General features: G+C 38.8%; 1 protein-coding gene across 7 annotated transcripts in view; it reads right to left on the bottom strand.

Moving 5' to 3' along the window:
* INPP5A (inositol polyphosphate-5-phosphatase A) overlaps nt 1-24,120 on the bottom strand; it is a 254,472-nt gene that overhangs the window by 13,927 nt on the left and 216,425 nt on the right. For all 7 annotated transcript variants that reach the window (XM_080596666.1, XM_080596667.1, XM_080596669.1 and 4 more), the window contains exon 12: nt 12,673-12,746. In XM_080596666.1, coding sequence (XP_080452792.1) covers nt 12,673-12,746 — 74 coding nt within the window. The remainder of the gene's footprint in view (nt 1-12,672; nt 12,747-24,120) is intronic.

Here is a 24,120-nt window from a genome sequence, read left to right as displayed (position 1 = left end):
CTGGCCATGATATGCATCTCACTTAAGCCAAATCAGGAGGGTAAACAGAGTCCTGCAAACACAGTAGTTAAAGTACAATGTGTTAAACAGCTGCTACTTGCAAATGCTACACTAACACCATGGTGATCAAACCAACAAGCAGAGTCAAAGGTGACAATAAAAAGGGGGGTCACCCGGGCAATTCAGTAGCAAAGGGTAAGAAGCGTAAACAGGACTCAAGCCATAACTCCAGTCTCAACACAAAGCAGGAAGGTTAATGACACGATGCTTTTCTCGAATCTTTTTTTATGGATTTATGTTGGGCATATTGTTTTTTGGATTAACAAGCTTCTTTAGAAGATAACTGTGCTGCTGTAATATATGTCGAGAATATGCTTCAGAGTTAACATTTCTGTATCAGCAGTGCAACTCTGGCCTTCTTCTAGTAAAAAGAAAAAAGAAACCCAGAGCTTTCTTTTTTTCCCAGTGAGCAACTGGCCACATCTCTTTTGCCTAGAGTGTTCCCCATAGTGAAAATCCTTCCTCATTGATTACAAACATCCCACCGCTAAGCCACAGTGATAATGTGAACACGCATTACTTCTTGTACCATTACGCCTACTGTCTCAGTGCCCCTTTGTAGGGTATTTAGCCTGTCTAAGAGTGAGAGACTGACACATAGCTAATAGCGACCGGTATGACACGTTTTGCTGTTCAATAAAGAACGTCATGGAGAGACCCAGCTGAAGAAAATGGATTATTCAGCAACACTAATGCCTCAGTGAGCAGACAATAAGTGATTTTGCTCTATTACTTTAATAACAATAATGTCTTATTTCAAATGTATGTAATACTGCTACTATTATAAATGGATAAACGAACAAAGAATAACATTGGCTTATTGGGAATGACCCAACAGAGGCTTGTCTCAGCAGAGCAGTCTGATGTTACCATATGTGACTGGGATTGAGCTAAATGTCTTCTCTGGGAATGTGCCTGACTTAGAGTAAGACACTTCTGGGCAATGCCTGTACAAATTCTAATACAGAAAACGAAAATTACTGCAAAGCGGAGACAACAGGTAGGAAGGGGTTCAGGTTCCAAACAACTTGCCTTTTCAAAAGTACTTTCAGACCTCAGCATGATGCGTTAGTGGAAAAAAGAATACCGTTAATGACCCAGGTAACAGCAAAGACCATAATCTTTTCTGAATTTGCTTTACATGTTTCTTGCAGCACTGTTCATAATCTTCACCTTACACACAGCATACAGTAGTATTCACTGCTTGAAACTTTTTGTCTTCACTGATTTTCTTATTTTCCTTTGCCACAATTCCTTAAAACAAACAGAACTGCATACTTGGTAAAACTATCCAGTTCCTCACAAATTAAAGAAACATCCTATTTAATTTAGAAATTAATTGAGAATGATGGTGAGAGCTATGGGGATAAGAGCTGTTTGAAAAATATTTTAATGTTCTAGAGAAAATGGCAGCTGTCTTTTCTGCTTTTATCTGGGAAGCGGTTTCCGTGCCCCATCCTCGGATGCTGGAAGAACCTGAACAACTACACAAACGTCCTGTGGGAATTTGTTCCCTGGGGTCTGAGGGATCCACTGATAACTTAAGATAACTGACCCATACCTAGAAGGTGTTTTACTTTTTATGAATGATTATGAAGTATTTCTATTTCACCAAAAATGCACAAATACTACTTCATTGGCAGTAAAAAAAATGTGCTATAACACTAACTGATAAAGCAAGGATAAAAATCACCTGGTGGTTTAACAATTTTTAACTTATTCAGGTGCCTAATTCCCCCTTCTATGAGCCAACAGGACCCAAAAGCATTACTCAGGTCATGTTTTAGGCAATGGGAATCCTGTTTGCTATACAAGTAGTGTACTGATAGTTGACTTGCATGCTCTGAAAGCATACTGGGCACCTGGGGAGGACACTGATAAGTAAAGGCAGCCCATCAAAATCTTGCCTTCTCATTTCCCATGAAAGGGCAACAACTGGAATATGTACAATGGCACCAACAGGGTTCAGTACAAAAGGCAGAACTGTTCTTCTTTGGACTGCCTCTTCTGAAAGGAAAGAACAAACAAGTGCAAAAGAGCTTTGCTTCCTGCAGACTAGCTCACTCTCCTGTGCAAATTAGACCAGAAGAAAATATATGTATAATTATGCAACCTACTAGAGTGAAAAAAAAAAGGACAAAAAAAAAGGTCATGGGACAAAATGCAAGGGTACAGAATAAAGAGAATATAGACTAAGCAGGAATCTGGAGGAATAAAGTACCAGAGCCAGAGAGAATTCCAAAAGAGGAACACTCTTCCAAAAGCAAATGAGATCAGCCTGTCCCCTGGTGTGAGGTGTCAAAGCCAAGATATTGTCAATGCAGAGGGTCTACTTGAGAAAAATATCACACAGAGGTTATCTAAGACACAAACATATGTCCAACCAGTAAATTACACGACAGCCTAATGCAACAACAAACAAGAATAGGTCACTTTAAGAGAATGATTAATACATGAGATTACTGTGCATGCAGACTTATCGGAAAACAAACCTTGTAGGTGGGTGTGAACCCTTGCTAAAGTCAGTTCCTATCTTTGCTATACAACAGTTACAAGAATAATTATAATAATTAATGGAGAGCAGTGATAAAGTTAACAATCGCCCACCTGTATATTGCCTGACCACAATGTCGTTACTTCTTTTTTCACACCTACTGCCTTTTGCAATGATTGCTGACTACCACAAACTTTTTCAGCCTCATGCTGGGATTTCTGTTTGCTTATGGCCAGGCTGTTCAACTTGTGACTGACAGAGCTTACAGAGTTTAAAATTCTGAATTGTATTTTGTCTCCAATGGCTAAGGTTGCTATGGGCTACATTAGATTACAAAGGGTAATGAGACGAAAACATGAATATTCACTATATAAAGTAAAAGGCCTCAAAATATAGCAGTATAGGAATGGGTGAATAATGTCTGAAAAATACTCTGTTAGCAGGACTCTTCCTATTTTGGACAGCAAACTCGTAATGCAGCCTGTGGTTTTGTATTAAGCTGTGATTCCTTTTCCAACTTACCTTTGCTTTTGACAAATTTTGGGAGGGCTGAGGAAGGATTTGCTGTGGCTGAAGGCAGCATGGTTTGTTACTTTTCTTATTCTCAATCCCCAGGGCAGAGAAATGATGAAAGGGGTGGGCTTTAAACAGGCTAACCTCTTCACTGAGAAAAGAAAAACTGACTCTGTTTTCCTTGCTGGCTGGGGCAGACTGCTGCATTTTCTGCAGACATCACTCCCTTGGCATGTTTCTGGTGATACCGACTGCGAAGTGCAAGAATGTGCCTGGGAACCCCTCTGGGCAGAGACTGCTGACCTGGGGCCAAAACGGCTTCAGCACACACAGGTTGAGCTAGCAGGTCAAGACTTTTTTCATCAGAAATTCATTCACTGCATCAGTAGTATGCTTCTCTGTGATGTATGGCTTGCACAGGTTGGTAGGCTCATACTTAAGGAATTAAAAAGAACTTGGAATTTAAGAAGCATTTAGAAAAAATACTTAGATATTAAGTGCCACGCTGAACAGAGAGGAGATAATTGACAACCCTGCAAATGAAGCAGATGCTGTAAGTGCCATGCTCAGCCAGGGCTTTGTTCTGAATGTTTCCGGGGGGATGACTGCCTGGCCACCATGTATACGTCACCGCCGCAGCAGGATGACCACGCAGGGAGGTATGAAGAATTGACATAAAATCAAGCAGGCATATGTTCTTAACTAAGTTACAGTTTTGCACTGGAGAAGAACAATAGTTGTTCTGCTTGTTTTTGGTTCCACAAGTATGCCTGCAGAAACACTATTCTTAGTTGTGAGTAGTAGGAGAGTTAAGAGGTTGCCTTGGAACCCTTCCCACAAACAAAATCGACTGGAAAAAGACTCCTGAAGCTAACATTCCCTAACAGAGTCTGCCAAGACCTTGTGGAAACCTACTTGCATATTAACTATCAGGAAGGTACTGTGTTGCCTTAATACCATTGATGTGATAGCTATAACTTTCATTTATAACTATTATATAATATAAATACCCATTAAAGTATTATATGTATTATGATCCATACATACCAAAATTAACATATAGTTAGTAATATTAATGTATTTATGTAAAATCCAGCAAATTCAATTTGCACATTCCTTAGTAGTTTGAAAACTTAAAAGTGAACTGTAGTTTCAAAGGGGTAGGAAAAAATGCCAAATTGCAGATTAATGGCTAGATTAAAAAAAAAAAAAAAGACTGAAGTGGTGATTCTGAAAATTATAATTCACCTGCCATCTTATCAGCTATGCGAATGCTCTGGTCTCCACTCCTAGAATTGTTTTATTTATTTATTTATTTATTTATTTTGTTTAGTGTTTGTTTGCTGTGAAATGCAGAAGCAGCCCTGAGAGCAGAATTCATCTCTGTCCCTCCACTTACAAGCAGATGGCTGGACATGGGGTGACAGCATCATCTACTTTTGTACACTTTTACTCCCCTGAAATAGCTTTTCAAAATGTAAAATTGACTGTCCTGCTTTTCGGTGATTTATGTCAGGGCTCTAAGTTTATATTAATTTAGCTACACTGTGTTTTTATGTAGTCTTCCACAATGGATAGTCAACCTAACACACCTTCCCACAAAGGGTTTAAGCAAAGGGAAGTCCTCTCTCAAAGCATCAAAAAGCACAGAAGATTTGCATTAACTCGTTATGGAGGGTATCAGCTCAGTTTCAGTTAACTTTTAAACACCAAATGGTGAAAGACAGCCTGTGCAGCAATGCTCTTCTTTTCTCCATGGTTGTCCAGTCTTGTCAAATAGAACAATGCAGGGCAAAAGCCCTCTGGTATTTCAACTTCTTTAAAGAATTATCTATACCAGTTAATTAAAAAAAAATAATATTTAAGAATGGTCTTGAATCAGAGTACAGGATTCCACTTTCTACAGAATTAAAAAGTAACTTTTTGTTTGGCACTTATAACACCAAAATTTTACTTTTAGGAACCATTAGCACTGTGACTGGAAAAAATAAGAAACAATTTATATAAAATTAAGTTTTTAAAGCAGTTTTTAAAGAGCATGATTCAACAGTATGTGAAAATATACAGACCTTCCTTTTTGCCAAGACCTGTAAATAATGATTCCTGAGATGTTTTCTCTCTCTTACAAGTGATAAGAGTCAAGTGCTCTCACTGATTATTGGATGTAGTTTACAATCAACTGAAAAGAGATGGTAACAAACTACACAAAGGCACACCGTGCATGAATTTTGCAGAGGATAATGAAATCAACAACTGTCAGTACAGTGGAGGAGAATTAAAAACTACAGAAATACTATGACACATATTAGTTTCATTCAGCATTGTGCAGTTAGAAAATTACTGAAAAAGGCAATATTTTTATTATAACTTATATTGAAATGCTATCTCAGTGTAATGAAAAACTGGAAACAAGAAGGCCTGGCAACCAATCAGTTTTAGGTCCCCCAGTAAGAAGATACAAATAATACAAAGAATATTTTTTTTTTTTGGTAATGGACAATTTGCATTTTTGCATACTCTGCAGCAAGAGTGGTAACTCTTACCTATCATACCTGTAAAGTCTCATGAAGATCAGTTCCCCTAGTGTTCAAAAACGGGAGATTTTTATTGATACCTTATAGCCACTTAGCAGTTGTTGTCGCTGGCCAGCCCAGCTCACTGTTGTCTTGTCATTTGTGTCCCACGGGTGCCCTGTTCCCGCACCCAGGCTGCCTGCTCGCCCCTCGCCTGGTGGAAGAAGTGGCGCCTGCCCAGGGCCCTGCTGCGCCTCCCCGGCTCCAGGCCCCTGCTAGCAGGGAAGAGCCAAATTCTTCACGGGGGTGAGCAGTAACAGGCTTGTCGCACCCAGCATGATGGATCACTTCTTGAGCACAGGTGCCATGAGTTTACTGCTTGCATTGTGCTCTCAACGATGAAGCACAAGGCACCAGGGTGCTGCCTGTTCAGCTGCTCAACATCTACCCTGAGCTGACTCTTTCTCTAAATGGGAACCAGTAAACAGTGCAGTATCATAAAGTCAGGCAGGACAAATGGTGCTTTACAAGAAGGTATTATAACTTTCAAAATGGAGTATGAAAATTTTGGACAATGGCTTGCTTATTAGAAGGTTCATCTAAAGAGCAAAGTACTCTGATTTCCTTTAAAATAAATTCTTATCAGTATAAAAGTATATGCCTACACAACTGTCATGGCTTCGCTTGAAATTCACAGAGAAATTCACTGTAAAAACGCTAACACTTAATACTGAACAATTAAAATATGGAAAATGGAAATTAACTCTGTTGATTATTACAATGGAAGAACTGATTTCAATTTTTAATGAAACTGAGCATATGCAAGAATCAGATTTGATTATTTTCTCAGTTCATGCTCTAAGTACATAAGCCCTTGCAGGACACCAGAACTTCCAAATACTTTCCAGAACTTTCACTGACGTTGACCACAAAATATCACTGACTTGACAGGAGTAAAGCTTTCAACTCCAAGCTGCCTACGGTAGTGTATCAATATGATCTCATGATAAAATTCAGAGAATAAACAGTTTATGCTTATAAAAAATGAATTTATAAGTCACTTAGTCTGTTGCAACTCAAAGGGACGTGACCTTTTCCATTTATCTCAATTATACACTGAATTTCAAACATGCTTTTTGAGGGGAAAATTTACAAGTAAGCTGGGAATGTAACTGTGCTATTGATTTGTAGACCTCTGTGCAAATTAGGCAATGAATTGTATGCACAAATAATGAAGCAAATAAAAGAAAGAAAAAAATTGTCCTTTTTTTTTTTTGAGATGTGGAATGTACTACTAAATGTATTCAATACATTTTATCTGAGATACTCTGCCTTCAGTCATTGGCCAGCATGCCCTGCTGTAAGATCGTAACACTATGGATCAAGAACAGAAGTAGAGAGAGTAATTCATAGATTGAATCAAGGGACCGTAACTGAAATATCATGTACTCTCTGACTGAGTCTTTAAGTAATACAGACTCTATTGTAAGCTTGCCTTAGTAGGGTAATCTCAGATATCTGATTTGAATGTGTGAAATGAAGTACAGAACCCAACGCTGGTAGAACTGTATTAATGTATTGTATCAAAAAACACAGGATAACTTAGTTAACTATAATAATTTATAACTTAGATTGGTCAGAAATTTCTATAACCCAGGCCATTAATGCCCACATTAAGAAATACTGTGTAAGCAAATATTGGAGTAAAAGAGAAAGACAAAAAATGAAAATAGTTGAATGGACTTTTTTATCTTGATACGTTTTTGCTCAACTTCATAAATCCCAAGTTTTTATATTTAAGCATTTGCTTGAAGAAAGCTAACATGGATTTGCTAACAAATTCTGAAATACTACTTTAAGGCTATCATTACAATTGCTTACAGGTTCCTTCTGAATTCAAATGTTCCCGTATTAAGCCCTTAAGCCTGCATAAAAAGTGACTTTAGATCTTTCTTTCTCTGATTCCAGTGAAAAACGCTTTGTTTGTTGCATTTGCAGAACAAACTGGTGTACCATACCCTCTGCAGCTAAGAATACCAAGAAACTTAAAGAAGTAGTTTCTAGAGATACAGTAGTGATCATATCCTCCTTTGTTTAAAAATAGAAAATCTAGTACGACTGGATGTATGAAAAATCTCCTACATATTAAGCTTATATTTGCAAACAACATATAAAAGCAGCCAAGTAATTTTTTTCTTTTTCTCAGAAGAAAAAAAAAAAAGAGAGAGAAATGCAGGAGAAACAGAGGGTAAATTAAGCCAAAACATTCATGTTGTATTCCTAATTTTTTTTCTAGGCTCTAGGTTGAAAAGTCCTACATCAAAACATTGCTTTTTGCCCATTCAAACTATCAGAATTTACAGTTAATAGCACATTGGTGCAATTATTTCAACATAAATAATTATGTTATTTTTTCCAGGAAGAAAATCAATGTGCTTTATTTCATGAATAAAAATAGGGCACTGATTGCAGCAGTTCTAGCAACAGTGAATCCAGTTCTGCGGTACTCCACTTAGGAAAGACACTGGTGGCTGTGAAAGGATTACAGAACGGAAAGCAGGATTCCCTTGTCATAAGATCCAGAACACAAAGGAAGGATGGATGAGAAAAAACACCCTAAAGTAAAGCTGATCTGTTCTTTGAATATGCACTAATTTAGCTTGTCAGTTTTACATCTTATTATTTTATCAATATTCTCATAATAGATTTTTAACTTTTTTTTAATCTGCTTAAATTCAAAGAAATTTCATGTTATATAAACCCAGTGTTAGCATCTTTTCCAAACAAAGTGCCAGCTTTCAGTATATAAAAACTTAATATTATTTATTATTTATTATCACTGCTATTACTAGTTATACGAAGGAAACAGAGTGAGTAGCAGGCAAAGATGCATGTTTACTCCTTGCACTGCTGTCCTTTGGCACAGCTGAGAACAGCTGCGGGGCTAGTTCTCTATGGGCCTTTGGAGGCTGAGGAAGGGTTTGCTGTACCCCCAAGTCACACTCTGCAGTCTGTTCACAAAGCTCCCAAAGTTGGGAACAGGATGGGAATAGAGAGGGAATGAGTAAATCTGGAAATGACCCTTTACAGCCATTTCCCAAGAGCTGGACAGGGTTCCTGTTCTGAAGTGTCTGCTCCACCTTGGAAGGGCAGATGTGGATTTGCAGACGCCGGGGTGAGTTAAGGAGCTAGTCTATGCAGAGCTGCAAAGGTCAGCATCCTTTACCGCTGCAACGCAGTGACCACTTGAATGGGAACAGCAATCAGCATGGCACCAGCATGCTCCACAGCGGTTTGGAGCAGGAAGCGAGGAATACCACCAAACCCAAGTAAAGTAACAGTGTGCTTGGGGAGGGGGAATCCAATTACCAGATTGGCCAGAACTTCTGTCTAGACATCTATACATTCGCAAAAGTGTTATGGCAAGAAGTGGTCAGGACCTTGGTTTTTCATCTGACTTGGAAGGCAACAGAATCGAGAGTAGTGTGATGGCTGGCTGCTGCCCAGGGAAGGGGTCAGCAGGGGCTCTGGAGACAGGGCGCCTGCCGTCCTCCATAGAGCTCCCCCAGATGCCCAAGGCAGGCGGCACGGGGAGCGAGTGCTGCAGGAACAAGGGGACCCCAGCACGGGACCTGAGCCCATCAGCTCCTGTAATGCAGATCCTGGGGCTCAGGTGCCTTGCCTTTAACTTTGCAAGACAATATTGTGGTTCATGAAATATTTCATCTCTGATATTGGTGATGTGCACAAAACAAAACAGAGACATGATGCAGATTTGGCTTTGATTTTGCAAGGAAACAAAAACAAATAATAAAATTGAGAAAGAAGGAGTTGGAAGTGGATAAGTTGCCAGCAGAACTTGGTGACTGCCCTCCTTGGTGGCACTGTGGCCTCACAGTGCTTCTCCTGTAATTGGTTATCGAAGTCTGAAAGCATGCGGGGTGGGGTGTGGGGGGGGGAGACTTAGCTCATATTGAAGGATACTTTAATTTCACTCATTATACTGATTAAAAAACATCAAAATCTGGGTTCCATCCACAGTCTGTACTACCACGAGGACTTCTGGGATGCAACATTTTCATCTGGTCTAGCTTTTTTTTTTTTTTTTTACCAGAGCTTCATCTCTGGTGTAACGCTTTATTTAATATTTTAAAATAATAACAGCCTCATACTGTAGACACAGTAGCTTAAAATGCTAATGGGATCAAAATACATCATTTGGATGTTAATGCTCTGTGTCAAGTGTTCAGATACAGAGGCCGTGGAGAGAATAAATGCAGCTGACTAACGTTTTAATTTAGTTCCTCTTGCTCCCATTAATTTGGCCCTCTCCCTCCACCGTCCTGATGCTCGCTGCTTGTTCTATAGCAACACCAGCAGTTCTCATGTGCAGCTCTCACAGCCCTCTTATTTACTCCTGTTTTAACTTTTCGCAAACATCTTCCATTTTCTCCCAAGATTTCTTCACATGGTCTTATATTATGCCCCTTCCAAGCTCCATTCCAGCTGTATTTCAATGACAAATGGTGCTACCCTACCTGACGGGGGTTCCTCTGTACTCTGGCACCCGTCATCTGACAGCAGCAGTTGATCACTCTGTGGATCAGTGCTAGAAAGGGACACAGAAAACCTTTTTCCTAGTTACCCCTTCTGAGAAGGGCAAGACCAACTCTCTGTCATGTTCCTGTGGCCATCTCACTCTTCCTAGAGCTTTCCGTCACTTTCCCTCAGTGCTCCAGATCATACTTGCCCAGTCCTCCCTTTTCTGCAGTGTTGGCTCATTGTCTCAGTCTCTCGGCAATTAACCTGCTAAAGCTTTCCTCTTCCAGCTTCTTGTGCAAGTCTTGGCCTCCCTACTTGGAGACCCAGCATTGGCTCCAGGTTCCACCTTCCCAAGTCTGAGTTACGCCTTTCCCTGCATGCCTACCAGGTTGCTCCTGCACAGTAGGCATGTGTAGGAACAGTTTTGGTTCCAGCTGTTGTTTTGTTTGCATTTTACTCTTGAATATTTCCCCCCGCCCCTTGCTCCAACTGGATGTAAAGGGGAGAAGGGTTCATTTTCTTTGCAAGAAACCTAGCCACTAAAAAAATAAATATCTAATGAGATTTTGATGTAATCTGTGAACATTAATTTTTCAAAGCTAGGCGAAAGGTTCACATCATTTCACAGAGTTCAAAAGCACAACTTAGATACAAAGACTACTCACACCAAACTTCTGATCTTTGATCTAGAGCAGAATGACACACAACCATATTAGCAGAAAGGTCTGAAGAACCTGCAAACCATTCAAGCAACAAGATATTTTTACCAAATCTGGTTGTGGCTGAGAGGTCTCCTTGGACTTGCACTTTGCTTGCAAATTGATGCACAGTTTTGTTTGACTTTTTCCCAAGAATTTTCACTCTTAGGTAGAAAACCTAAACCCAAGGCTGGTAAAGCTTTAAGTAAGAAAACAAACAAACAAACAAACAAAAACCACAACAACAGCAACAACAAAAAACAAACAAACAAAAACCCACAAACTTCTCCCCTCCCCCTCAATCCCCTCCCACAAAACAGGACAGAAAGTAGCAAAAGCAAACACAAATGATAGAGAGCTTTAAAAATAAGATGTGTTCTCAATCTTGCCCAGCCAGGCTGTTTACATACAACACGTGCCATGCAATTTGCCTTGTAGGCCAAAAACTTAATTTGGGACTTCCTACAACTGAGGTGACAACTGGAGTTTGAGCTATGCAGTCACTTATACAGACTGAGAAAATGTGTTTGTTTTATCGGATATTATTAGAGAAACTGATCTTAAATAGAAAGTTTCCACTGAAGACTAAGGGAATTGATCTTCATTTTAGAAAAAGGACTAAGTTGGTGAAATCCAGTGGAAGAGTATTTCTGGTAAAAAAAAAAAAATATTTTCCCTCACCTCCTTTTACCCCCAACAGGTACACAACTAATGAAATACACTCAAGAGATGTACACACTGCTGGTCTTCTGTTATCATACTCAATCAATAAGAACAATTTAGAGCACTGGTAACCTCTCCATGCATACTTCCACTGCCCCATGGGATCAATATAATCAGTATCGCAGATGGCTGGTGAGAAGTAATGAGATCATGATAACAAATAGGCAAGCTTTCCAAATTTTTTCCTGTTGTATGCCAAAACATCACACCTTTCTGTCTGTTCCTAAAGGACAAAATAGCAATATTCAAGAATATTGTATTAAATACAAAAAAAATAGTTTCCTACATTTACCCCTACAATGATCTTTTGTAACTTTACTCTAACTTTCTTGTAACTTTACTATAGTTTTCACTTTTTCTTTCCCTTAAAAATAACTGTGAGACTTGAATTCTTTACTCTTGGAAAGGACCTACACACATTTTAAAATGTATAGTATTTTCCATATATTTCCCCTGAACAGGACTGCCATTTGCAAAAGTCTTGGTTTTATTTTATAACAATACTTGTATATTCATGGCTAAAATTCATCTATGGAATACATCAGATTAAAATCATGCATGCATATTAAAAAAACAAAAATATATAGTCTATATAGTCCATATAGTTAATAGTCTACATAGTTATATAACATGCTTACTGAAACTGAAAAAACAGAATCTCAGTTCCTGTACTCTTTCTTGCTGCTCCCTTTGGAGCCAACCTTGAGCAAAGGCATTAAGCTTTTCACCTCCACTTCAAGTCTATTTCCATTGAGTCCCATTTGCTAGCCAGTTTTCAACAGCTGTAGGTAAAGATTGTCCTAATGGTTACAATCAAGTATTTTAATAGGTTATCTGGCTTTAATGCTTAACAGTAGCTGTGCATCTCTTAGCATAGAAGCATGTCAGATTTATTTCAAATGCAGCTATAAAATACAGCATCAGTGCAATCCAAACAATGAGCTATTGAGCACAATTTATGTAGTCATTGAGGGGATGTAGGAAGACTGTAAACATTTGTGAAGGGAATGAAGATCATTATGATTTCTACAATATGTATAGGAACACTCACATTTTACCTGCTGCACTAGTAACAGTTATGCTTTAGCTAGCTCACTAGCTAAATAAATGGATTATATATGAATCTTACCTGGGAGGAAATGAGATGTCCAGTTCATACAATCTGTCTTTAAAGACTGACAGCTCTCTGTCAAATTCTAAAAGCTATAAAAGATAGAAATAAATATATTCACTCTTTAATGTTGAACTGAAGCAATCTAAACCCACTACATTTTGAAAAATGTAACAGACTTGATTAAACAGCTTGAGCTATATCCCCTCATAATAGTTTTTAAAACAATGCAAAACACTCAATACTATTCTGATATATAAACAGTTCATTGAGAAAAGTGTACAAAATGTTCCTTTTCATCTCAGTGAAACATGTAACATTGGCTCTTTACATCAGTGACCACCTGTATGTACACTTACTATTTCAAGATGGCAAAATTTTTAAAAATTTTATTAGCAACCTTTTCAGAGATAAACCAGGCTAGCATTAAAAGAGTACAGCAAACTGATATGCTAATCAACCCACAAAAATGCCAGTGAAAGTATCATATTACTTTATATTATCTTTAGCTCAGATAAGAAGGTACAATAAACACAAGGATGTGCAAATCACTCTTCCTAAGCAAAGACAAGCAGCATTTTTGTACACCTATTTTGGGTGGTGCATGTCAGATAGCAGAAAAAGGGAAACGTGACAATAGGTAAAATGTGTTCGCAGGCAGCAGCCAAGATGTAGTACTGGAAGAAGGTATTTCACAGAGGTATTCATAAGTCTAGATTTAATGTCCTGTATAAATATTACTTCTTGCCAAATTTGTTTTCCCTTGACCATGACAGAGGAAATAAATGTCTGTAGGCTTTGTTCATGAACACAAACCTGCTCATAACAAGTCAATAATAATAGTCCATGCTAAACCAACAACTCTTCTGATGGACACAAAACCTTATTTAAAACCACGGCTGGTGTTAAATCTGACGTGGAAGTGAATTAGTGAGGTAAAAAACAAAAAGCTCATAATCTACTCTGTTACTGGCTGTCGTTCTGAGTGCCACTTTCTATTTTGACAAGCATGTCATCAAAACAGTATCCTGTATGATGGTGGCGTGTTTGCCCACTGTTCATTAATCATGTCCCATCTCACAGCTGTGCTGATACCATTGTATGAATGGCAGAGGTTCCCAAAGAAATTAGATTGTGTCCCTCTTTCTCCTCTGCCACCTCATAAATCATTCCTGAAACGTGCAATTAGCAGCTACTTGTACACATTAATTATCTGTGCGAAAGGCAGCTACCTGAACCACCTGCACTGCTGATTAGCTACCTCTCCAAGGCCCACCCGGTTTTCTTCCATTTCTAGTTGCCGTGTTGCTTTGTGTATGTACTTCTACACACAGATGCAAACTAATGGGTAGCTTTCCCCATTTCAGGATGCCAAACTGACACCAAACTTTGAGATGGTATGCTAGTAAAGATGTAACAATACAAATAATTGCAGTTAATTTTTGCATATTTTAACACCTGTTCAAACCTCCTGCTAATCAAGATGTTTGGATAAATGCTTATAAACATCTGTGTGGGAACTTGCATCTCATGTATCTATCTATCTAATAATATGCTCAATCCTAAAAATGTTGGGACAATTCAGCCTGCTCCTATGAAGTAATATCAACACACTTCAGGAAAAAATGATTCATCGTGCATGTTTCCAGACTGTGATCCTTTATTTAAGTATGTATAGATAGACGTGTAGCCACTACGTATAAATACAAGATGGCTATGAAAACAAATGTCACTTTTCTGTTCCACGTTCCCACTTGTTTAATTATCTGTCCAACATGAATCTATCATAGGAAAAAAGATCCACTATCCCCAGTAAAAATGTTTATTTGAAATACTTATACATTAGTACAATACAAATACTTTTTTTCCCTGCTCTTTCCAAGTAAAAAATATCAGAGCAGGAAAGTGAAGGCATTGGGAAAAAGAGGACTATTTCTGAAGAGTGAAACTGCAAGAACTGAATAAAAGAACAATGCTCCATAGAACACAATGGTATAAATTACTCATGAGCATTCCAAGGGCTAGAGATGTTAAATAGAACCATTGTCCTCTCACACCAATTCACACTTTCAAAATTTTATACATTCAGATTGTTATTGCTATAATGATATTTGCAAACTAAATGAAAGCCAGCGTTTGGAGGACTAAGTATTCAGACATGCATTGTCATTCAAAGAAGTTTCTCTGATATTTTTATTTGCTGCAGTTGCTTGTTGAGTTGTGACTGTGCTATGCAGATGAGCTGCTGACACTGGTGACAGAGGACTGATAATAGGAACAAAACTATTATGTGCTGGACTCTCTATCTGTTCTCCAAGTTTTCCCAGGTAAATGGACATCATTAAACTAATAATGATAAAGCCAAAACCTCACGATGACCTAGCTGAATGTCTAAGCCCAAGAACGTGCCTAAAAGAGACACATAGGGAATGTTCATTGTTGACAATGCATCCTCATACGTAAAACAGTTAAATATTTTAGCCAGAGCAGATTATTTGCACGTATTTTTTATGTCTTGCTATATTTTAATAATTACTTAAATTTAACAAAGTATTTTTTCCTAGATATTAAGTGACTAAGTTACAATAGCTGTGACCTTCTGCACAGATGTGTCCACAAACCACACAAAGGGACATCTGCTCATTCTCATGAAGTGAAATGGCAAATCCTTCATGTGTTCAGGATGGTGTAGTGTGAACCCACCTAAGAGCTTTTCTTTATTTACCTGATACCGCTTCAGATAGTGGAAGAGATGAAGGCAAGAAATGATGAAAATTTGAATTGTGCATTTTGAGAAAACTCAAGTTAATTTTTCAGCAGAAGAGCATGCTCTAACCACTACTTTCTTTCTGATATTTGTCTTAAAAGCACTTTGGTTCTCATTCAAGCCTGCAATCTCAAAACGCAAGATTACTGGTGAAGAAAACCTAGGCCTTATCACAATTATAGATGCTACTTTCCTTCAACCCAACTTGAAGAGAAGGAAAGAGACTTGGCACAGGCACCAATTCATTACATCTGCTTTATGGCAGGTACGTACATGGGTGTCTGGTGCTCCTTAGCACTACAGATAATTAATGAAAATTAATGTACGCCACCTGATACAGAAAAGCAGTCAAAATATTACAGGACAATGTCTTTATTTTTAAAGCATATGCACCGTATTTTAAAAAAAATCTATTCATGGATATTTTCAGCACAGATTTCTCACTTGCTTACACATGGTACATTAAACAGCATTGTGAATATCATTGCCATAGTAGTAAACGTGAATATGTCTGCTCACTCTAAATGACTTAGAAATGACAAAAAAAATCAGTTTAAAGCCTAAAAATCAATATATTGTTCCATTTAATTTACTAATTACATGGTCATCTTTAAGAAGCAAATCTTTATGGTGTTACATGATGTTGTGGGGTAATTTGAACAATTGCATAGAGATTTTAAAATGCTGTGTCTGGAAGCTAATTCTAGAACTATTTGTCACAAGTTCACAAGACTTTTCTTTTTACTTTTTTTTTCCCAAACTCAATTTCACCTATGTATTCATACATAAAATATTGCAAGGATTATGTAAGGGCTGTTTTATCTGCTCTAACCATTGAGTTGCTGATATTCTGTCAAGATATTTCGTTTACAATATCCAGCTACCAGCCCAACATGAACATTTGATTAACATCTTCCAAATGAAAATGCCATCCATACATGTGAGTAATACAACTATAGTTAGTCGATACTCTGTGAGACAAAGAGACGATACACCTCGGGGAATACAGATGCAGCATGATTAAGAATGCACAGAGTACACATCCACTGGCCTGTGACTGTGACAAAAAAAAAATCATAGGGAAGAATATTGTTTTAAAAAACAGGCTAAATCTATCAATGCGATTTCACAGTCTGAAGTTATATATTTTTGTTTCATAAACTGCATGAGCTAAATACTTCAATTGGTTTGCATACTCAAGCTCCTATTGACCTACATGGGAATCAACTTGATATCAATGAAGTTCTTTGCACAGAATTAAAGAATGATTGCATTTGCATTAAAGAATATTCCCTATTTAATAAGAGTAGAATTGAAAACCTTTATGTCTGTTGCCTGTATCAGCTGCGGTGCCCATCACCTCCCAAGGGAATTATCAGAACCGTTGTTTTTCCGTCCTGCACAGGCACAGTCTGCAGAACCCGTGTGCCAGTGGGCAAGACTGGATTGATGGCTCAACACTGCAATCTTTCCTATTGGTATTCCAGTGAACTCCCTCACCCCAGGGCTGGAACCGAGCTCAGTCCACTGTCCCTGTAGCTGCTGGGGCTGTATATGGAAAGCAGTGGGCATTCTGGCCAAAGATAACATTCATCTGGAACACTACATGTGGGTATTGTTTAGCTTGATAGAAACCAAAGGACTGTAACAGAGTTTAGCAAGTTGTAGAAATCAAGGTAATTTTGCTTGCTTCAGTTTAAAGCAATGAGGCACTCTGAAAAGGTCAATGTCCATCGGTATGCTTGGTAGGCCACCTTGGCTAAAATCACACAAGTATGAACCCTTTAAAACAGGGCAACTTAATTCAGTCATTGGAGTAGAACAACGGCAATTACTCATCAAGACCTACAGACCAAAGTCAGAGCATTGTTAGATCAGAAGGTGATATTAGCAGCATTTATCAAATCCATCTCCAGGGCCCACCAGAGAATTCACAGCTGTGAAAGGGAAATGAAGTTTCAGACCAAAAAAAAAGTAGATAAGCATACAGAAATGACCTCAGAGAATTAAAATACATGGTCAGTGGTCACTGTAAACCCCTTTGCCAGACTTGTATGGCATGCACTTTTTTCAAAAGACTTTGGAAATACAGCAATCTAATCCAGCTTTCCAGCTGAGAAAAAAATATTTAGAAAGTGATTCAGCAGTCTACTGACTTCAAATAAACGTCTGTGGATATACTGATCCCTCTCATCTATCTGTGAAAATGTTACACACAACTCTGCTCTGGCATTATTTAAAGCTACTGTTTTCTCTAGCTTAGACTTAGTAAAATTATCCATTACTATCTATTTTGAATCTTAATTTTCCTTTTCTCATAAAGCCATTCTTTAAAATCAGGTTTCATAGCAAAAAAAAATAATATATATACATATTGAATATAAGCACACCACTTAACACTACTTTTGTATATCATTGCATTTCTGCACATTTCTGAGAGTCTGTCTGTACATCCTGAATGGCAGTGTTGTCAAATCATCAACTCCACATGAATGTGGATATATGGCACACAGAAAAACTGCACCAAATATACTTTTCTTAGCATTAGAAGAGTTAGGCACGGGTGGTGCCAAAGGCTCCCTGTGCCTGTACTAAATCAGAAAACTTTTTATTTCACTGGAAGTTCACTCAGAAAAACGTTTTGTTCTTGTTTTGACAATATATGTGTCTCTCTCAGGAGACATTCTGGCACTTTAAAGGACATGTATATTTTCAAGCAAGTATGCCAACTTTTTCAGACAACTGGACTGGAAAATGTATTTTAAAATAGTATTTCTGTTACAGAAATATTTAGGTTGCTTAAAATGTTTAGAAAGAACCATAGTTTCTCTTGAAATCTATTGATCACTAGAGAAATTACTGGAGACTGCTATTGGCTCTGCCTCATTGCAGCTCCCTTTTCCTTGCCGAGTTTCCCATTTGCACATTCCTCTTGCTCCCCTAGCCTGATTTGCACTGCAGGGCCCAGGCAGAGGGCTGTGCTCACACAACCTGAGTGCTGAGCACCACACGGGCACCACTCCTTTCCTGGTGGAGAAACACTGTGAGAGCGGCTGTGGAAAAGCAGTGGTGATTTTGACTTCGGTGATTGATTTGCAAAGTGGTGATGTGTTCAGTTGTTGGGTAGGGCAGAGTAAGATCCTGGCACGCTGCAAAAGAATGTGCTCAAGACTCAGGGCTTTCAGGTAGCGAAAAAGGGCCTAAGACAGGCATTTCTAGAAGTTCATGTAAAGCAGCATTTTTCATTCTGTAAGACATTTAGTACCTTGTTGGTCCCATAATACACACACACATCAACGCTGATTTGGATAGAACAGCTCCTTCAAACTTCTCTAATTACATACCCCTTAAATTTTCCAGCAGAGTTTGTGGCCCCTGTTGAAATATCACATGCTTGTATTCTGCATATTATCCTGTTTTTCTTAATTGTCCTGTCTGGACCCTTTGAATCCAAGTACATTGACTTCACGCTGAAACCACTAGCATGGATAAGCTTTGAAGTTCAACACCCTGCTAGCAGTTCCCCAGTGCTCAGTCATCCCTCTGCTCAGTAACACGCAGCAGAGTCCAGATCTCATTCTGGGATATTTTTGTTGTTTTAAGAAAACTAATTCAGAATCCTGTTGTATTATTCAGGTAATTAGTTCTCAGTAAGGAGACTACAGTTAACCACGTGCAAAGAATAAACTAGTTAAGAAGTTAAAAGCACTCAGCAGGGTTGAGCACAAACTCTCACCATGCAGCAACAGTTATCCCCATTCACATTCTGCTGACAACGAAAGGGCCACTGACATCCCCAGAGCTCTTCACCAAAACCGCTCTGCAGAAGCAAATCGCATTCTGTCCCTCAGCTCCACAGTGCCCAAGGAAGAGCCCAAGCATCCGAAACGCTGCACGTATTTTCACTGCTTTCAAACACCGCGACTACAGCTCCATCATCCTGTGCCCCAGCATGCGCACCCAGTACTGACCAACTGCGCACCCGGTACTGACTGGGTGATCCTTTGGATACCAACGCACAGTGAGAGCAGCCATGGCGAGCAGCAGTTCTCAGGGACTTTACCACCCGGGGAAAGTCTGCATGCACTCCACTTATCTTCTAATAGTAAAAAGTGGCTTTTGTCACTCCCTCTCCTGGGATTCCTGTGCTTGCACTGATTTAAAAAAAGTAACTCTGCAAAACTGCATTTATGCAAATTGCCTTTCTTCAAAAGTTTACAGAAATAGACACTTGAACATTATTGTAATTCATAAACTGAACAACAGCTTGTAATATATGCCTCCTTCAAAATGGCAAGAAAGACTGGGTTGTTGCCAACTTTAACAATACAAGATTTTAATTAGGAGTATCCTGCTTGCAAAAGTGACAGATCTAGTGTATTATTTTGTTAAATTTTACATCTTTTACTGTGAAACATAACATGGATTTATACCACCAGGCAGTTAATAGTGGCATGTGTTGTGCTGTCAGTCTGCAACTGCAATTTCAGAAAAGCATAAAAACACGTACAACACAGTTTTAGTATTGCAGAATGATAAAAAACCTTTTCTGAGTAAAGACTAAGACCCTTGCTTCTCAGCTGGGCGAAACTCACACTGAGGCTGAACCCCCTGAGCCAGGCCCCCGGCAGGGTGAGCTGACCTGCAGGTCCTGCAGACGGGCTGGACCCCAGAGGCGCTGGTGTGTCTCGTGTCCTGCTGCGGGGTCAGCGGCCCCGCTGCCCCTGCAGGCAACCGGGCACCCTGAAACATCACCCGAGACTTCCAGACACCTGCGTTTGCAGGGCTTCTTTCCCAGAGGGGATTCAAATTCATACCCTTACATCTTTGGAACTGCCAGAGCCTGCTGGCAGGGCTGCCCAGGAAGGGGCAGCAGGGCGTGAACTCATGTCTGCTTCCTCGCGACTGACATCCTGCTCTCATCTCAAGCCGTATCTTTTGTACAGAAGTATCCTTCAGTCTTACATCTCATATAAAACTACAATGAGGTTATCAGGCATGCCTGGAAAATGTAAAAGGATTTGGCTGTTGCAGAGACTCAGGGTAAAAAATATTAAGCACCTTTCTATCTTTATTTGGATTGCCAAAGACTTCAGGCAACATGTGAAAGTTCAGGTTGGGTGCTTTTCTATATGCGCAAGTATTACCTGTAAGGGGTGACAGTGAGATCCATAAACTCTTGAGGACCATAATACAAATGCAAACAGTGCCTCTCTAGATATCCTCTTGGATCCCATGAAGGTTAAAAGGAGTGCCCTTAGGCCAAACCATGTTAGCAGATCATGCTGACCACAGGCTAGATTACAGAGCGCAAATACAGATGCTGGACTTGCTCTTTAGACAATACTTAAACAAGGGCCAATGGCTAAAAAAATACATATAGTACACCCGAATTAGCCTTTGGACTTGCATTGGCTGTGTAGAACAGGACAAGAGGACAAAGGGTCATGAAATATGATTTCTACCTTTGTAATACGGGCAAATTCTACAGCAGAATAACTTGTTTACCTGGACCAGAAATTTGGCAGTGAACAGCTAACCCAGCACATCCAATTTGACTCCTCCTTGCAATCTAGATGTACACTAAGATTTGTTAGTATGAAGAATTTATTGGTAATATTCCTGATCTTTGTCATTACTCATTCTGCAGTGTATCCAATGGCACGTCAACTAAACACTAACACTACTTTGCATAAGCAAATGCAATTCCTAGCATGGGAATACCTTTTCATGAGTAGAGGAGGAGAGCATAAAGCCATTTCCCTACCTGCATCTTTATGAAAATCAGGCATCTCAGATGACCACCTTAAATAAAAGAGGCAGTTTCAGGATGCATAGGATTTCCTTATGACCAGTCCTAGGTAACAATGATCCTAGGCAATCAATTTCCTTCCTCCATCCTAATTTGCCCTTATACATCATATTCAAGATTTTATCTGGACAAGGGCTGGTTGGCTCAGTGGATAAACCTCTGCCTTTTCACCTCTGGGATCATGGTTCAAGTCAAACCCTGATGAAATGCACTTGATCGTCCTAATCTAGTTCTTAGTGGACAGTATTCCCATTATCTTTAAAAGGGTCAGAGCCAAGGCCATTGGGAAGAGTGCATTGTGCTATATCTTGTCTGTTGATTAATACATTTTCAGTGATGCCATATCCTTAACCTTCATGAGTGCACGTATTCTCACAAAAAGCTTAATAAAGGTCCCTGATGGGCTAACCCTTTCTTCTTGATGCCCATATCCTTTCAGGATTTCCCAGGAATATTAAAATGAAAAACACAATCAAGTTACTTATAATTTAAAAGTATGTTTGCCTCAACTGTTTGTAGAAACACCTCTAGGTTAATTAGTATAATAACAGATCCCTTTTGATCATTTCTTGTCATAGGGAGAACAAGACCTTTATAATTCAACCCATTTTTATAGCACATTACAATTTTCTTCTCATATTGTATCCTATCTGTCAAAGCTAAACAGACACAGAATAAAGGGAATCTACCTTCAAAGACTGATTTTGTTGTTCATAACATAGCCATTGAATAAAGACAGTGTTCACTGTAGAAATTTACTGTTTGTTCTCTGCATTATAAGGATGACTAAAAGATATTTGACCACTGATAACATGAAGCTCTTTTTTTTTTTTTTTTTCATTGTAATAGTAAGATAATAAATAGAACCACTTCCATTTTGTGGTATATATAGGCTGGAGATCACTGTGCTTTCCTGCATAACTATCTTGCATCTGTTTTGAAATTAATGCTGACAGTGTGTGATAATGCAACAGTGTCCTCTGAACTATCTGATTACCCCGGAGTAACTGGACAGCTGGTACCCTCAGTCTAACTTCTTCTACCTCCAAGTTAAGAGAGGCAGGGGGAGCAGCTGACAAAACAGACTGTCAGGGCAGGCGTCTCTGTGAGAGCTGAAGCCAGCAGCATAGGACAGGCCACCTGCTCAGGAACAAGCAGGAAGCAGGGAAGGCAGCGCAAGCAGATACATAATTAGTCACCAGTTTCCATGAACATCAACGGACAAAACAGATTATGATTTTAGTGGAAATAACATCACGTCTAACTCTTAAGAAAATTAATTCACGGACTACTTTCATTACACAGTAATGGTCAAAATCTTAAGGACAATACATTAGTTTCCATCTGGATTGATTCCTTAATATGTTTAATATGAAATACATGAATGTATGACCCATTTCTCATTTCTGACTGTGGTTAAAGATTATAAAATGATTCCTAATGATTTAATCATTCTTCTGTAGTCATGAAGAGTTTTTAAGGTCTTCTTATGTATTTATTTAACTGACTACTGAAGAAATAGCATTTAACTCGTGCTTCTTTTGCATAGATCAATAACATGATCACTATTTTTCATTAAATTATTATCTCTGCCTTCTTTTTCTTTTGAGTATTTTAAAATTAAGGCTGAACTCCCAAATAGAAGATGATTTTTTTTGAAAAAAAAAAACAAACAAACCAACCAAAAAGCAGTTATACCCCGATTCATCACAAATGATTAAGGAATTTGAAAAAAATGCTGTAAAAGTGTAGATTTATTCACGAACTCCCTGCACAATGCTACTCTCCTGAAACCGCTGGCATGATAATTTTACTCAATTGAGAGCTGGCAAATCCAAAGATACGTCCAAGTTTTGTGTGAATGACATATTGGTGAGTGTGTAAGGTCAGGGATAGTGGACAGCACTGCAGATCCACTCAGGATGCCTGTGCAGAAGGCTTAGGCATCCCCCACATTCTCCCTTGTGCGCGAGCCCCTCATGCTCTTTGGGTGGGTGAGGAACAGGGGCACAGAAGAGGTGTCGCTAGGATGTGGTCAGAGTTACCAGCCGGAGACTTCCGCCTCTTGAAGGGTGCAGCTCAGATTAGAGATGCCTCATTTCTTTGCCCACCATTCACAGGAAAGTCTTCGGAGCAGAACACAAACAGTGCTGTACAGCACAGCTTGGCTGTATGCTACTGTCAAAGTCACAGGTGTTAAGCTTTTTTTAACTCAAAAGCAACTCTTTCAACTGTAATTGTTGTGACACTAAGGTGAAACGCTGGATGTTGTACCTCCTTTCGTCCCACTTTTTGCATTTCGATTGCCATTCTGTAACTCCCTTCTCCATAGCATCTAGACATGGTAGTTCTGTAGTAGTTACTAGAGTTATGCCCTGGTTCATCTGAGGTACTACGACCTTGATGTACAATTCTGAACATACAAATTAAGTATCAAGATGGTTCTGCATTATGTTACAGCTCCTTTCAAATAGCTTTTCTCTTTTTTCTGTCCCTAAACAGTTTAATAAATCTGGGTGTTCATTTCTTGAAATAAAATGATACAGAATTGTTATTGCACTTCAAGGTGATAAATACAGATAATTGCTAAGATAAATTTGGAATAAGCTACATATAAGTCTGGAAAAATTAGACCTGACAGATGACTGCATGAGTTTCAAACTGAATTTCTGTTAAAGAGATAATTTGTATCTACATCAGATTTTTCATAAAAATACTTATTTCTATAAATATATCTTATATCTATAAGATTCTTTTTGTTGATTACAATGTAAAAAAGAAGGAATAACTGTGTATGGACAATGATAAAGTAGCCTGTTGATAATAAATATTTGTCAGGTCTTGTCACATCAGTACACATTCCACTGTTACTGAAGAGACATCACAC

The sequence above is a fragment of the Anser brachyrhynchus genome (assembly GCF_964034855.1).
Source record: "Anser brachyrhynchus genome assembly, chromosome: 6".
Classification (NCBI taxonomy): Eukaryota; Metazoa; Chordata; class Aves; order Anseriformes; family Anatidae; genus Anser; species Anser brachyrhynchus.
This window is presented reverse-complemented; position numbering and strand designations above follow the sequence as displayed.